The 15,541-nt window shown below is 40.7% G+C and overlaps 2 protein-coding genes across 5 annotated transcripts in view; one reads left to right on the forward strand and one right to left on the reverse strand.

Moving 5' to 3' along the window:
• Positions 1-15,541, forward strand: part of SPIRE1 (spire type actin nucleation factor 1) — a 126,102-nt gene that overhangs the window by 69,833 nt on the left and 40,728 nt on the right. For all 4 annotated transcript variants that reach the window (XM_060200633.1, XM_007517174.3, XM_060200634.1 and 1 more), the window contains exons 4-6: positions 4,040-4,117; positions 7,971-8,135; positions 14,067-14,153. In XM_060200633.1, coding sequence (XP_060056616.1) covers positions 4,040-4,117; positions 7,971-8,135; positions 14,067-14,153 — 330 coding nt within the window. The remainder of the gene's footprint in view (positions 1-4,039; positions 4,118-7,970; positions 8,136-14,066; positions 14,154-15,541) is intronic.
• PRELID3A (PRELI domain containing 3A) overlaps positions 1-15,541 on the reverse strand; it is a 122,561-nt gene that overhangs the window by 21,265 nt on the left and 85,755 nt on the right. The window lies entirely within an intron of this gene.

A 15,541-nucleotide genomic window follows, 5' to 3' on the forward strand; every position in this document is an offset into this window, starting at 1 on the left:
TGTGGAGCATCTCCACTGCAGGCAGGAGTGCAGGCGTAAACCCTGGTCCTTGAGCGTGGAACATGTGTTCCACATGCACATGGTCTAGCCCCTATAACCAATCCCTTTAAAGCCGTGACACTGTTTTAGCTGAATTAAAGGAGGCTGTCGGGAACCAGGAGATAGCTCATCTAGTGGGGCGCAGTTTGTCCCCAGACACCACTAGGGAACACCTGCCCAAGAGAAGGAAGCTTCACAGACAGTGGAGCAGTGCTGTCGTGTCTCTTGATTTTTATTTTTTTTCTCTCTCTGACTCTTTCCTTCTCTCTGGAAAAAAACAAAGATTTGTTCAAGGATTATTAAAACTTACTCCTTTTTACACATTTAAAAGTTTCTTTTCCCCCCTTTTGTTGCCATTGTTATTGTTGTTGTTGTTGTTGGATAGGACAGAGAGAAATGGAGAGAGGAGGGGAAGACAGAGAGGGGGAGAGAAAGATAGACACCTGCAGACCTGCTTCACTGCTTGTGAAGAGACTCCCCTCCTGCAGGTGGGGAGCTGGGGGCTCGAACTGGGATCCTTACTCTGGTCCTTGCGCTTCACACCATGTACACTCAATCCAATATGCTACCACCCAGCCCCCAGAAATTTCTAGATGAAAACATTTTCCCAGTTAAAAGTAACTAACAATATGAAACAAAAAACTGATAAAATGCTATTATTAAAATATTTAGAACATGTATTTGTGAGGGTAGCTAATCTTAAAAAAAAAGACATTTATATGTAAGTTAATGTTGAACCTACATGACTGAATTAAAATTATTCTTTGAGCATTTGACATACTTGTAATTTACAAAGTAGATTTTATTGGTTGTTGTTGGTTTTTTTTTTTTAAGACGCCATGGACTAAAGACATTGGCACTGAGCTAATTGCTGGTTGTGTCAAAAGCGGGGAGTGTGAATTGCCATGTGGGTGCTTTCAGTTAGAACTTTCTCACCATACTCCAAGCACAGGTTGGCATCTGTTAATACATTTGTGCAAGCAGGAGAGAAAAATTATCATTCAGAAGCTCGAGTACAATTGACAGGCACTTGTCTCAAAAATTCAAAGATCTGTCATTTATTTTCAAATAACTCAATTTTTTTTTCCTCACTGGAAAACCTAGGATTTCTAGCTATATGTTTTCTCAAGCATATTTAATCATAGGATTTAACAGACATTTTACTTTTTTTAAATTTATTGCTGAGTCTAGATTTTTTTACTTCATGAACAGGCTAGGATAGGTCTCATTTAGTAAAAATCACTCAGGGTGGAGACAGGCAGTGAGCACACACAGTATAAGGTGTAAGGATTCATGCGGTAGGGAGAGAGCACTTCCTGAATGGTGAAGCAGGTCTGCAGGTGCCTAGCTTTCTCTCCTTCTCTAGCTTCCTCTCCCCTCTCAATTTTTCTGTGTCCTATCTAATAAAAATAGAAGAAAAAAATTTAAAAAGGAAAAATGGCTGCTGGGAGCAGTGGAGTCATAGAACCCTGACAATAATCTGGGTGATAGTAAAGAAAATAAAACATGCTCACAACTAAATCCTTATACTCTTGCTTTCTAATACTAATACCTGCTGTGCGCTATATTCTTAGCTGTATTCTTATGTACTAACAGAATCTAAAAGGTAGTTGTTAGTATCTCCATTTGTGGGTGAGAAAATCGTACTGACAACTAGAGCAATCAAATAACTTGTTTAGTGTCAGATAGCGAGGAATTATCTAAGTTAAATTTGTACTACTTTTTAGAAGAATAAACAGGATTGCCAACTTAAATTATCTTCAGTATAGGAACTGAGTGTTGGCATACTTGGGAGAGTAGAGTACACATTGCTACCACACTCCAGGTTCAAGCCCCTGGCCCCCACCTGCAGGGGGAAAGCTTCACGAGCAGTAGAGCAGTGATACAGATGTCTCTCATTCTCTCTTCCTCTCTTTCTCACTCTCACTCCTTCCACTGACATCACTCTGTCTCACCCACTATTAAAAGAATAATGGAAAAAATTACCAGAGGAACCAAACAGGAACCGAGCCCCAGGGCTAACCCTGGTAGCAAAATATGTATGTGTATCTTCAGCATGTAATGAGTAGAGAATTTGTTTCTTCTGGTAGTGATGAGTTGATGAATTTATCAAAGCAAAGCGCAAATAAAGGTAGAGATGTGAGACCACGTGAGACTATATTGAGTCAGGTGTATGTCACAGATGAAGTTAATTTTCACAGTGAGAATTAAGGTTGGATGGAAAGGGGGTGGCCATTGCAACAGCATTTGAAACAGAAGAGTTTTCCCTGCATATGTTTTGTTACTGCTTCTCATACTATTCCGAGAGTGTCCCTAAAACAGAGAAGCATAAACCAAAGGCCCCAAATTATAATTTATTTTCACCACTGCCTCTTTGCAGGTTTGACTTTGATAAGAGCTATTGAAGTCTTTAAGTATGAAGCATCTATGGCTCAAAGGGTCTTACTTACCTTACTCAACAAATATGTATTAAGACCTACTGTGCAAGGTATCGATTTGAGAACTCATCCGTGAATAGAATACATAAAAATCACTTGCTTGTGAAGTTTATAGTCTCTAATATCTGTGAGCTTTTGAGTGAACCTTGGTCCCTGTAAGACAGGTTGTGTTTGAGTTTCATGTTGAGTCCTCCTGCAGTCCAAAGCAGCAGCCAGGATGATTGGATTGGAGCAGAGCAAGGTGCTGAGTGTGGATCAGGGGCTGGGCTGAGGCAGTACAGAGGGGTATCCATGAGTTAGGAGTTGCTTTTCACCAGAAGTGAATGCAAGGACTTGCCATATTTAAGTAATCGTACATTTCAGTGACTTCTTATGGGCTAGAGTGTGCTATCTTCCTTTTAAAGATGGGGAACAGAGAAGTCAGTCAGCAAGGTGGCTCACTTAGTGCACTTGCTTTGTCTTGTGCACAACCTGGGTTTGAGCCTAGCAGCTTCAGGGCTATGGTGTCTTGCTCTGGAGTGCTGAAGTCCCAGTGACAGAAGATGGGAAACAGGAAGTCCAAGTAATGGAATGCAGAGGATGGGATGACTCAAAAGAGCAAGTGACTCATTGCTGATTCTCAATGCTGGCTTTTCTTTTTCAAATATTATAACTACGGAAAAACATTCCGAGGTAATCAGAAACACCCCACACATACACACACTAACTTCTTTCTTAAAGTCAGAATAAATAATGCATTATTTATGCCATCTTTTCTTCAAGTATTCAAATTAATTTTATTATTTTATTTTTTTTAGATTTTATTTATTTACTAATGAGAAAGATAGGAGGAGAGAGAGAAGGAACCAGACATCACTCTGGTACATATGCTGCCGGGGATTGAACTCAGGACCTCAAGCTTGAGAGTACAGTGCTTTCTCCACTGCGACACCTCCCAGACCACAACTTTATTATTTCTATATCAATACTGTGATGGATTACATGCACATTTTATTAGGTGCTTCACCACCTGGTACCCACCCCCTTCTTTTGTAGAACTTTTTTAAAAATATTTATTTCCTTTTGTTGCCCTTGTTGTTTTATTGTTGTAGTTCTTATTGTTGTTGTTACATTCCTAGATATGATTCAGATGATCTGGGAATTTTTTTTTATTGTTGTTGTTATTGATGTCATTGTTGTTGGATAGGACAGAGAGAAATGGAGAGAGGAGGGGAAAACAGAGAGGGGGAGAGAAAGATAGACACCTGCAGACCTGCTTCACCGCCTGTGAAGTGATTTCCCTACAGGTGGGGAGCCGGGGGCTTGAACCGGGATCCTTATGCCGGTCCTTGTGCTTTGTGCCACGTGAGCTTAACCCGCTGCGCCACCGCCCGACTCCCGTAGGACTTTTTCTACCTGTGTTTGCCACTGAATGAACGTTATAGAGGAGCAGATAATGTACTGCTGCTTCAGTAGTATCTGCACACATTTCACTTGAAAGTGTCTTCAAGAAATTTTCATTTAAAAAGATAGCTTAATCAAAGTTTTATGCTTAAATGTTCTACTTTCGTTTTACTTGATAGAATCTTAAGAAGATTCAAGAAATGGAAAAGACTGACGAATCTAATACTGAGCTGGAAGAGCTGAAAAACGCTGACTGGGTAAGACAAATGAATATTCTGCTGAAAAAAAAGTCCGCGTTTTAACATCTACTGATTGATTAAAGGTAGTATAAATTGACATTATATGAGTTTGATTGTGAAGTATTAGTTTGTGGTTATGTATATTTCCCCATTTTAAATAATCTAATTTAAAAGATTGATCTTGCTAATTATAGTATTACCTTAGCATACTACTGTGTGTCAGTCAGATTCCAGCCTCTGTCTCAAGATAACGTGTGAGACTATAGTGTAGTAGTTTCATTTATTCAGTGAATAGTTACCAGATAAGGTTCTCAGAGGCCAAATGAATATACCTTCAGACAGCTGAAGAAAAGATAGCTCATTGTAGCGCATTCATGAGGCACACTTGTGTCTGTTGTTTTTCTAATAAGTCACTAGAACCTAGTGACAGTAGGATTCCTGTTACTCATATGACTTAGAGTCAGACTGAATGACAGCTTGTGGACAGGACAGTGAAGGTTGTGAAGTGTTCAACTGAGCTGTCTGTGGGAAGGTACATGTTAGGATTCTGATTTTCAGGTTAAGGGAACTATATAATGACATCATCAAGAAGAGCAGAACAGATGCAAACTTGTAGTACATAAACAAGTTGCTTTTGACCATATTAGATTTTTGTTGTCATTTTTGGTTGTTCCTATTTTTAGATGAAGGGAGAGATAGATACCAAGATGCCACTCTACCACAAGTGGAGTTTCCTTGGTGCAGCCTTTGTTCTCCCATGTTGTACCATGGACCAAACTCAGGGTCCAACACACAGTAAGCCATGTGCTTTACTGCGGGCCCATCTCTTAACACTTGTCCTTCCCATTCCTTACAGCTTTAGTAAGGCGTAGTTCATGTCTAATAGCCACCATCGTTCTCACAGAACCCGACCAATGCCTTGATTGCTTTTTTTCTCATTCTCTCTCTCATGCGAAACTCTTTCTCTCTGTCATATATGAAATAAAATGTCTTATAAAATCAGTAAATTATCCAGCACTACCATAATCCAGAGCTGGTTATCACTTCAGTCTCTCTCTCCCTTACTAAAATAAATAAAATTTAAATAATGAATCAACTAATTAAAAATGAGGTAGTATTTGAACTGGGCCTTAAGGCATAAGTAAGAGAGCACACAGGCTAAAACAAGTATATTTTCAAGAGAGAAATCTCAGTATTCCGTAAATATTAAAATACCATTAATAACAAATCATAAATATCTCATAAAATATGAATATTCTAAAAGGTGTTCTATTGACTAAGCCACAGTACTATCAAAAATATTTTTCGAACAGAAATGGTTTATATATACATAAGTCACCCATGTTTTTTGAGACTTCTTTGAGAAATGTCTTCAGTTATTTCATGTAGACAGTGCTTTAAAAATACCTCACTTGGGGACTGGGTGGTGCCATGCACAATAGAGGACACATATGACAGTGCATAAAGACCCAGGTTCAAGCCCCCAGCACCCACCTGCAGGAGGTAGCTTCACAAGCAGTGGGGCAGGGCTGCAAGCAGCTCTCCTCTTTGTCTTCCTCTCCACCTCTCTTTTCTTCTATCTCTCCTTTGTCTCTCACCTCTGTCAAAAAAAGAAGGAAGGAGGGAAGGAGGGGAGAAATGGTTACTGGGAGCAGTGTGGTCATTGTGCATGTACCGAGCTCCAGCAGTGACCCTGATGGCATAATTCAGTAATAAAATTTTAAAACACATCGCATGAGTTTATATTTTTTGCATGAACATCAATATGCTTTGTTGTCATTTAAAGGTATATGTAAGCAAGATGGGGTATTGCTCAAATTATCCTAAGATAGTACATATTTTAAGAAGCAGTTACAGAAGCCAGAACTCCTACCTTCTGTACCCCCAGAACATTTTGGTTTATACTGCTAGAGTGGGAGAAATGTTAGGGAAGATGACTAGAGGCCTCTGAAACCCAATTCCATCAGGACCCAGAGAGAGAAGAGAAAAAAAAAGGATATTCAGAAATAGTAATAGGGGTAGGTGTGACTTAGAATAGAAGAGAAGGCAGGACCATAGGAGAAAAATGGGCAGTTTCCATTGGAGGGAATGGGGACACAGAACTCTGGTTGTGGAAACGGTATAGAATTGTACCCCTGTTATTTTGTCATTAAAAAAATTTTATTATCTTTACTTACTGGATAGAGACAGCCAGAAATCAAGAGGGAGGGAGGTGTTAGAGAGGGAGAGAGACAGAGAGACACCTGCAGCCCTGCTTCACCACTGCTTTCCTCCTGCACATGGGGGTGGGGACTCGAACCCGGGTCCTTGCACATTGTGTAATACATGCGCTCAACCAGGTGTGCCACCACCCAACCCTATTTTGTCATTTTGTAAATCACTAGTAAAAAATAAAGAAAAATATCTTAAGTAGATGTTTGAGCCACCTAATAATTTTATTTTGAAGAATTATTTAAATTTTTATGAGAAAAAGAAAGAAGCTTCCCCCCCCCCCACGGTCCTGCCTTTTCTTCCTTTCTAAGTCACACCTACACCTCTTGATACTTCCTTTTTACCTCTTCTCTCTCTGGTCCTGATAGAATTGATCATCTTCCTTTAACATTTACCCCTCTGGGAGTATGGACAAAATTCTTTTCGGGATGCAGAAGGAGGTGGAAGGTCTGAACTCTGTAATTGCTTCTCCACTGGACATAGGCGTTGACAGATCGATCCACACCTCCAGCCTGTTTCTGTCTTTCCCTAGTGAGGTAGTGCTCTGGGGAGGTGGGGTTACAGGACACAGTGGTGAAGTCGTCTGCCCAGGGAGTTCAGGATGAAATTATAGTAGCATCTGCAAGTTGGTGGCTGAAATGCAGTAAGATATAGAGCAGGACAAAGTGTTTAAGGGACAGGAACCATAAAGTAGGAATTGACTCACCTTTTACTGAAGTAGAGGCTTTGTTACCTTAACTTACAGATAAGTAAACTGAAGTGTTGAATATATTTACAATCTCCATATATTTAATATATTTTATATTACTGTAAGTACTCCAGATATATATACATATCATTCTCAGAATTCTCGAAGGACAGATAAGCCATTTGCTTTTCTCTGTAGATGAAAAACTAACATAATTTATACAGAGAGTAATTACAGAAATTGTCGTTTCTGAGTTTTCTAAACAAGTAACATTATGGATCAGCTCTGATCTAAACAAGTCATGGAGTACCCATTTCTTTCACTGACGAGGAAGACAGGAAAGGAAAACAAGCCTTTAGTTGACTAACAGCTTGAAGGTAGTTGGATCAGTTACGTCTAATTCCAGTAACACCATACAGCTAATCACAACAAAGTCACGGCATCATAAAACTTGTTTTTGTTCGCAGCTCACGAGCATACACATCAACTGCAAAAGCCCCTGCAGTCTTGCTTGTACTGTCAGTCGTCATTGTGCTGGTCAGCCCAGGCGTAATGTCTTCATGGCTTTACGTGATAGTGCCAGTGATAACGCCACCAAACCATCTGCGCACATCATATCCACTGCTTTTCCAGTGACAAGCACATCACAGAGCCAAATCTGACCAAAGGGCGGGAGACACTTTCATTCTCTGTAGTGAGAAAAGCCACGTTCCAGGGTAAAGGCACAAGGAGGCGTTGAGGAACCGTGGTCCTGCATAAGCTGCCTTAGCAGTTAAAACTTCTGAATCCTCTCTTCTGGCTTTGTATCCACCTCTTTAGCATCATAAAATATGACTCTTTAAAAGTGTCTGTTTAGTTTTCTGAGTGTTTCATAATTCAATTTTTATCACTTCTTTTTTTCTGTACAACTGCAGCCGTTTAGAGAACATTAGACCATGTACTCATTGATGTGTTTCTCCTGTGTTCTTTCAGGCTCGGTTTTGGGTACAGGTGATGAGGGATTTGAGGAATGGAGTAAAACTTAAAAAGGTACAAGAGAGGCAATACAACCCTCTGCCCATTGAATACCAGCTCACTCCTTACGAGATGCTGATGGATGACATTCGGTCCAAAAGATACACTTTGCGAAAAGTGATGGTAAGTAACAAAATTATTAAATAAATATGTTATACGTTATGTTCCCTTAACTTTATTGAAAATCTTCTCGATAATTTAAAAAATTATTTTCATACAGGTATGTCCATAGTCATAAAAACTGAAAATCCTATAAGTTCATAGGAGCAAAGTGACAAATGATAACTCTACAGTTCGGAGAAATGACATTGCTGATATTCTGTGCTGGTGTATAGCTGTCAGCATTCCTTCTGTACACTTTCCTTGGGGAAAATGGATTACAAGCGAATGTTTTATTCTATGGCCAGTTATTTTCTCTTAGAATATTGTGAACATTTCTTTTCTATGCCATTGCATATTCAGCATCAAGATTGGTTTGTTTATTGACGAGAGAGAGAGAGAGAGGTGGGGGGAGGGAGAACATCACTCAGGCGTATGTAGTAGGCATCCACAATGCCAGGAATTGAACTCTGTACCTCGTGCTTGTATGTCTGTCGCTTTATGGACTGTGCCACCTCCCAGGCCATTGGAGTCTTTTTGTTTGTGGTTTTTGTCATCAGGAAGACTTTAGCACTCCAAGATGACCTTTCGAAATAGAGAAGGGCACACAGCAAGCACTGAAGGAAACTGTAATATTCTCATGTAATGAACTAGGGCCTCAAACCTGGGTCACATCCATGGCAAAGCAGGCAGCCTTCAAGTGAACTACCTCATTGGCCCTCAGTAGCACTTTCTAAATGGACCAGATCTTTTCTCTTTTATTTATTATCGCTATTGTTATTATTATTGAGTTAATAATTATTCACAAGATTGTAGGATAAGAGGGGTCCAATTCCACACAATTCCCACCAAGAGAGTTCCATATCCCATCCCCTCCATTGGAAGCTTCCCTATTCTTATTTATTTATTTTTATATTACAGAGTTCCATGTCGACAGGGGTTGGAATCCACACTATTCCCACCACCAGAGTTCTGAATCTTCAGCCTCCCCAGTGTAGTCCACCACAGTTACCCAAAAGATGGGCCAACCATCTTCTCTATAACTTATCTGTTCACATTTATACACAGTTGCCCCATCTTTTTCTGATTCAATCCTCTCTTCACCTCCAAGCCACTCATAAGATCATAGCTGCTTCTATATGTCCCTCTCCTTTTCCTTCTCTTTCTCTGGGTGCTGATGGAGCTGGAGTTCAGAGCTCTCTTATCTTCATCCTATCACTTCTCCCCTGCTGGGGGTATGGATTAAAGTCGTTTTGGGGGAGCAGAAGGTAGGAGTTCTGGCTTCTGTAGCTGCTGCTCTATTGAGCATAGGCATTGACGGGTGGATCCATACCTCCAGCTTGTTTCTATCTTTCCCTAGTGAGCCAGACCTCTGGAGATGCGAGGGTCCAGGACACACTGGTGGGATTGTCTGCCCAGAGAAGTCGGGATGGAGTCATGGTAGCATCTGTAACTTGGTGTCTGGAAGGTGGCATGACCTAAGTTGAGACAAAATGGTTAATGAACAGGAACCAAAAAGTAGGATCAGAGCAGATGAGATTAGGGATTTTAGGGTAGAAGAAAACTAGGAGAACCATTTTAGGCGTGTTCCTGGGGCCATACAACTCTAGTAGTTTTGCTTGAGTTTTGTAGCTAGGCTGAGGTTGGATAAGAATATTGTCTGAGAGAATGGTTTCAGATTAGAGAATAGGGCTAGACAGTTGGATTAGGGCAGGGAGTAGCTCCCATTCTTGTAAAAATAAAATTCTGTGGCTAAAATTAACTATTTACCTCCACCCACTTGCTCAAGGGTATATATATTTAGCACCAGAGCCTGTGTGACCTCTGAGTCCCTACTAGTCTGAGCTTACAGCTCATGGTCACATCTGAGGAACACTGCAGGCTGCACTCATTTCAGGACCAGTCTTTTCGAGTGGCAGGGCAGGATACCCCCAGACTCCCTTGGGAGACTGAGAAATCCCTACCGTCATTGCTTTATGGTAAAGCCAAGGTCCTGGGAGGGCCCAGAAAACGCTGTACCTTATAGCTTTCCTATTCTTTATCCCTCTGGGAGTATGGACCAAAGTACTTTATGGAAGACAAAAAGACAGGGCCTTAGGATCCTCAGTGTTGTAAGAGAGGACAACAGAGGAGGGTAGTGAAATAAAGACTGGACAAGTAGGGGCCAGGTGGTGGCACACCTGGTTAATCAACACATTACAGTGTCCAAGGACCCAGGTTCAAGCCCCTGGTCCCTACCTGCAGGGGGAAAGCTTCACGAGTGGTGAAGCAGGGCTGCAGGTGTCTCTCTGTCTCTCTCCTTCTATATCTCTCCCCTCCTCTCAATTTCTCTGTCGCTATCCAATAATAATCAATAAAATAAAAAGACTGGAGAAGCATATCTGGAGAGAAAACAAATCAGAGTGAGGTCACAGCTGCAAGGGGGAGTCAGCATTTCTAACAGGGAAGTGGAATGCTGCTGGAAGGTCAGTTGAGTTAAGCACCCTGAGAATGTTTAACAGATTTAACAACATTGTAGTGAGCTTTTTAAAAAAAAAATTTTTTTTTAGTAAGTAAAGAAATAGAAACCAGAGTGTTGGCTAGGGAGTGTGGAACTAAAAGCAACAGGAATATAGCAATATGCTGATTTTAAAGAGAAAAAAAAATGAAAGAAAATCAAAGAGTCGTGTCTTAAGATCCGGAAGGGCACCTGAGGTTAAAGAACGCTGGCATTTCTGTTTCTGTTAGTAGCATGACTTCGTTAGGAAAAGACCATCTGTCATGAAAGAGAAACAGAAACTAAGAGTGGAGTTTGGCGGGTGGCGAGCCCTGAAGGAAGGCGGGGAGCAAGGAGGGGACCTCTGGGCACCTGGCTTGCTTCCTCTGCTTGCAGAGGACAACCACTGCCCACCCCTGTCCGTCTTCTGTCATGCCCTGAACACAGCTGTTCCCTTAGCTTTGGCTCTTCTGGTGTTCTTTAACACACTACATTTTTCCCCTTACAAACTCATAAAGTGGGTTATTCCCTTCAAAATCAGTCTGACTTTACTTCTGCACTGTATATAGTGACTTAAATGCATCATATCAAGTTTTCTCCTGGGCATATCTGCCAGAGTTCTCATACCAAAACAAATACACCCTAGATCCTCTCACCTCTCCACTAATTGTGTGTTACACTGTTAGATGTGTGTCTTCCAGTAGTGCCCATACATGGAAGCATGATTTCTTTGAGTAAGGTCAAATATCTTTTTTTTTTTTTTGCATTGTCAGGACATTGTGCATGTATGATGCCACTATAATTTGGGGCCTATTACATTTTATACCTTATTTCTCATACTTGATATGGAAATAATGTTAATTATACCATAGAGATGCTGTGTGCATCAAATAAGACAGTAGCTTAAAATTCCAATTTTAAAAGTCCTTGGAACATTGTAAGAATAATGTAATTGTTCTTAGTTGTAGTAAATTTATGACTTTATGCACTTACTTGTTTTTAGTCGTACTGATTTATACCTGCTCTTTAGATACAGAAAATTTTGTATCAATATTGGCAATTTCTCTTTTAATAAGAATACAGGTTTTTGGGAGTCGGGCAGTAGCCCAGCGGGTTAAGCGCATGTGGCACGAAGAGCAAGGACCAGCGTAAGGACCCTGGTTCAAACCCCTGGCCCCCAACCTGCAGGGGAGTCACTTCACAGGCGGTGAAGCAGGTCTGCAGGTGTCTATCTTTCTCTCCCCCTCTCTGTCTTCCCCTCATCTCTCCATTTCTCTCTGTCCTATCTAACAATGACATCAGTAGCAACAATAATAACTATAACAACAATGAAAATAAGGGCAACAAAAGGGAAAATAAATATTAAAAATAATATAATTTTTTAAAAAAAATACAGATTTTTGAAATTTGATAAAACCAGATGTCCAATAAGAGTTTAACATGCAAAAATATTTAAGGGGCCCATACAACTCAATAGTAGAAAAATAAATAACCCAGTATAAAGATGAGCCAATAAATAGACATTTCCCTAAAGGAAACACTTGTCATCAGATAAATGAAAAAGTTCTCAGCATCACCATTCCCCCCTGGGAAATGCAAATCCAAGCCACAGTGATGTCACCTCATACCTACAATTATCACTGTTATCAAAAAGACAAGAGATAAGGGATTAGGCAAAATTGTGATTAAAAGGGAACCGTTACAATATTAGTAGACTTTAACTTAGTACATTAAGCATGAAAACAGTAAGGATAGTCCTTAAAAAATTAAAAATAGAACTATCATTTTATAGCAGTGTCATTCCAGATTTTTTTCAGTATTTTCTTTTATTGCTATCTTTATTTATTTGATAGTAACAGCCAGAAATCAAGAGGGAATAGGGTGATAAAGAAACAGACAGACACCTGTAGTTCTGTCCCACCACTTGTGAGGCTTTCCCCCTGCAGGTGGTGTCCGGGGGTTTAAAGCCAGGTCCTTGTGCATTGCAGCATGTGCACTCAACCAGGGACTAAAATCACTGTCTCAAAGATAGATACCTGCATTTCCGTGTTCTTCACTGTAATCCTATTCACAGTTGTCAGGATATGGACACAGCCTGATTATCTGTTAGCAGGAGAACGGATAAAGAAAGTGTAGTGTGCACATACAGTATAACAGAAGCCATTGGGAAGAATAAAACTCTGCCCTTTGTGACGTGTCTGAACATGGAAGACATCTTCAGAGAAGTCAGAGAGAGAAAAACATGAGCTCACTTATAGTCTCAAAAAAAAAAAAAAGTCAGACTCCAAATAGAGAGTTAGAATAGTGGGCATTTGGAAGCTGAGGGTTAGGAACAGTGACAAGGTGCTCATGCAAGCACGGCACGGGTATTTTCATTTAGGTTGTTAAGAGCAACTAGGCAGTACAGTGCTTATTTTGATCCTTTTTTATTGAGAGGGTTAATGCTTTACAGCTCAGTCATTGACACCTGAGTATAATTTCATTATGCACCAGGACCCCAAAGTTCTCTTCCACCCCTTCCTAGTCTTTCTTCCCCAGAATTCCTTGCTTTGGTGCACTACACATCATGGTGATTATTAATATTACTGCATTATACACTTGAAATCTACTGAAAGTATGTCTTAGGGGTTCTGTCACTAAGAACTATCAGTTACACTTCAGTACTGTTAGGGGAAGAACTTTGCTTTGGAGTGGACAGATAGTTGTAGAGAAGATGATTGGCCCGTGTCTAAAACTTTAGGAGAACTGTGGTGGATTACAGTGGGGAGAGTGAAGATTCAGAACTCTGGTGGTGGGAATGGTGTGCATCCAAACCCCTGTCAACAAGTAATTCTGTAATATAAAAATATTAAAATTTAAAAATAAATAAAAATTTGCTTTGGGCTCAACACTAATTGTTAAAACTAGAAGTGAGCTTTTTTTGGTGTGCTTTTTCAAAAATTTTTTTATGATCTTTATTTATTTATTGGATAAAGACAGCCAGAAACAGAGAGGGAAGGGGTAATAAAGACAGAGGGAGACACCCACAACACTGCTTCACCACTCGCAAAGCTTCTCCCTGCAGGTGGAGACAGGGGCTCAAACCCAGGTCCTTGTGCTTTATGATAGGTGTGCTCAACCAGGTGTGCCACCACTTGGTCCCTAGCTTTGTGCTTTTTTCCCCTCAAGGCTTCAGGACTCCAGGCCAAGTTTTTTTTTCAGATAGAAAGATGAGAGACAACACAACACCAAGGCTTCCCCCAGTGTATGGAACCCCATGTGGTGTGCCAGGGGCTCAAACCTGGTGGGCTGTATATGGGTGATCTGTCGTGCCAGCTGCTACATTTGTAGCGCCTGTCTGTGAAAGAGGCACTGAAGCTTCCTTCAGTGTGGTGGGAGTTGGGCTCAAACCTAGGACTCTCCAAGGGAACTGTTTTCACTGCCCTGCTTCTCCCTCTCACCCCCACCCCCCATTAATTTCACTTCTGTCTCCTTTTCAGGTGAATGGTGATGTTCCCCCTCGGTTGAAAAAAAGTGCCCATGAGATCATCTTGGACTTCATCAGATCAAGACCTCCTTTAAATCCAGTATGTGGTTTGAAATACTTATCTTTCTTTTTTTTTTCTTTTTTTCTGGTTACAAGTTTATTCAATACACATTAAAAAAAAAAAACCCTCCGACTTCATTGAGGTGGTTGACCACGTCCACGACCAAATCCGCCTCTAAATTGGAGTTCAGGTGCTGCCCCAGCCCCAGCCTCAGCTTTCTTGTCAGCACCAGGGGCCACAGCACTTCTTCTGTATGAAATACTTATCTTGACTGTACATGACATACTGGATTCTTCTTCTCAGAGTGATTTCTAGAACTCAGGCATAATTACACTTTACTCACTACACCTCAACAATAATACATTTAATACCATTCAGTTTTGTTAACTAGAATATATGAGGTTCATACACAGTCTAAATAAAGTATTTTAAAAATTCAGTATAGTGGGGGGCCAGGTGATAGTGCAGCGGGTTAAGCACACATGATGCAAAGCACAAGGACTGGACTAAAGATCCTGGTTCGAGCCCCCGGCTCCCCACCTGCAGGGGGGTTGCTTCACAAGGTCTGCAAGTGTCTATCTTTCTTTCCCTCTCTCTGTCTTCCCTTCCTCTCTCAATTTCTCAACAACAATGACAGCAATAACAACAACAATAAGCAACAAGGTCATTAAAGGGGCGGGGGGAGGCCTCCCGGAACAGTGGATTCATAATGCAGGCACCGAGCCCCAGAAATAACCTGGAGGCAAAAAGAAAAACAAAAAAACCCTGAATATAGTGATCAGGTAATAGTAACTCACTCACATGATAAAACACACACTCTACCTTAGGGAATGACCCAGGGAGGGTCAAGGCCCCTGCCATCACATGAGAGCATCGTGCATGGTACCAAGAGGATCTTCTTGAATGGTGGGGCAGTGCTATGGTTATCTCTCCTTCTGTCTTTGTGTGTGTGTGTGTGTTTATCTAATTAAAAAAAAGAAAAATCCAGTATAGCCATGGATTGTTTTGATGTTTTCACTGATGGACTGCATAAAAGTGGTCCTGATAGACTCCTCTGTGCAGCCAATTGGGTAGCAGGCTATGTAATCTAGGTCTGTGTAATGACCCCCTGTGATATGTGCACTCCAATAAAGCATAACAGCAATTCTCTCAGAGTATTTCTCCATCATTTAGTGATACATGACTCTATGAATTTCCGAATCTCAGATTACAAATACCCAAGAGGAATTCCTGCTTCTGTGATATGACTTAGCTGGATATTTTGCTCTCTCTCTCATTTTTTTTTCCTACTAGGCTGATTATTTAGTAAGCATGCACATAGGTTTACTATGCAATTTTGACACTTCAGAGAAAATCTGTCCCCTTCCCCCTGAAGTCTCCACATACTTACTTTCACCACATCAACTCTAGTGTTTATGACTTCTAAA

Source organism: Erinaceus europaeus, chromosome 10 (genome assembly GCF_950295315.1).
Source record: "Erinaceus europaeus chromosome 10, mEriEur2.1, whole genome shotgun sequence".
Lineage (NCBI taxonomy): Eukaryota > Metazoa > Chordata > Mammalia > Eulipotyphla > Erinaceidae > Erinaceus > Erinaceus europaeus.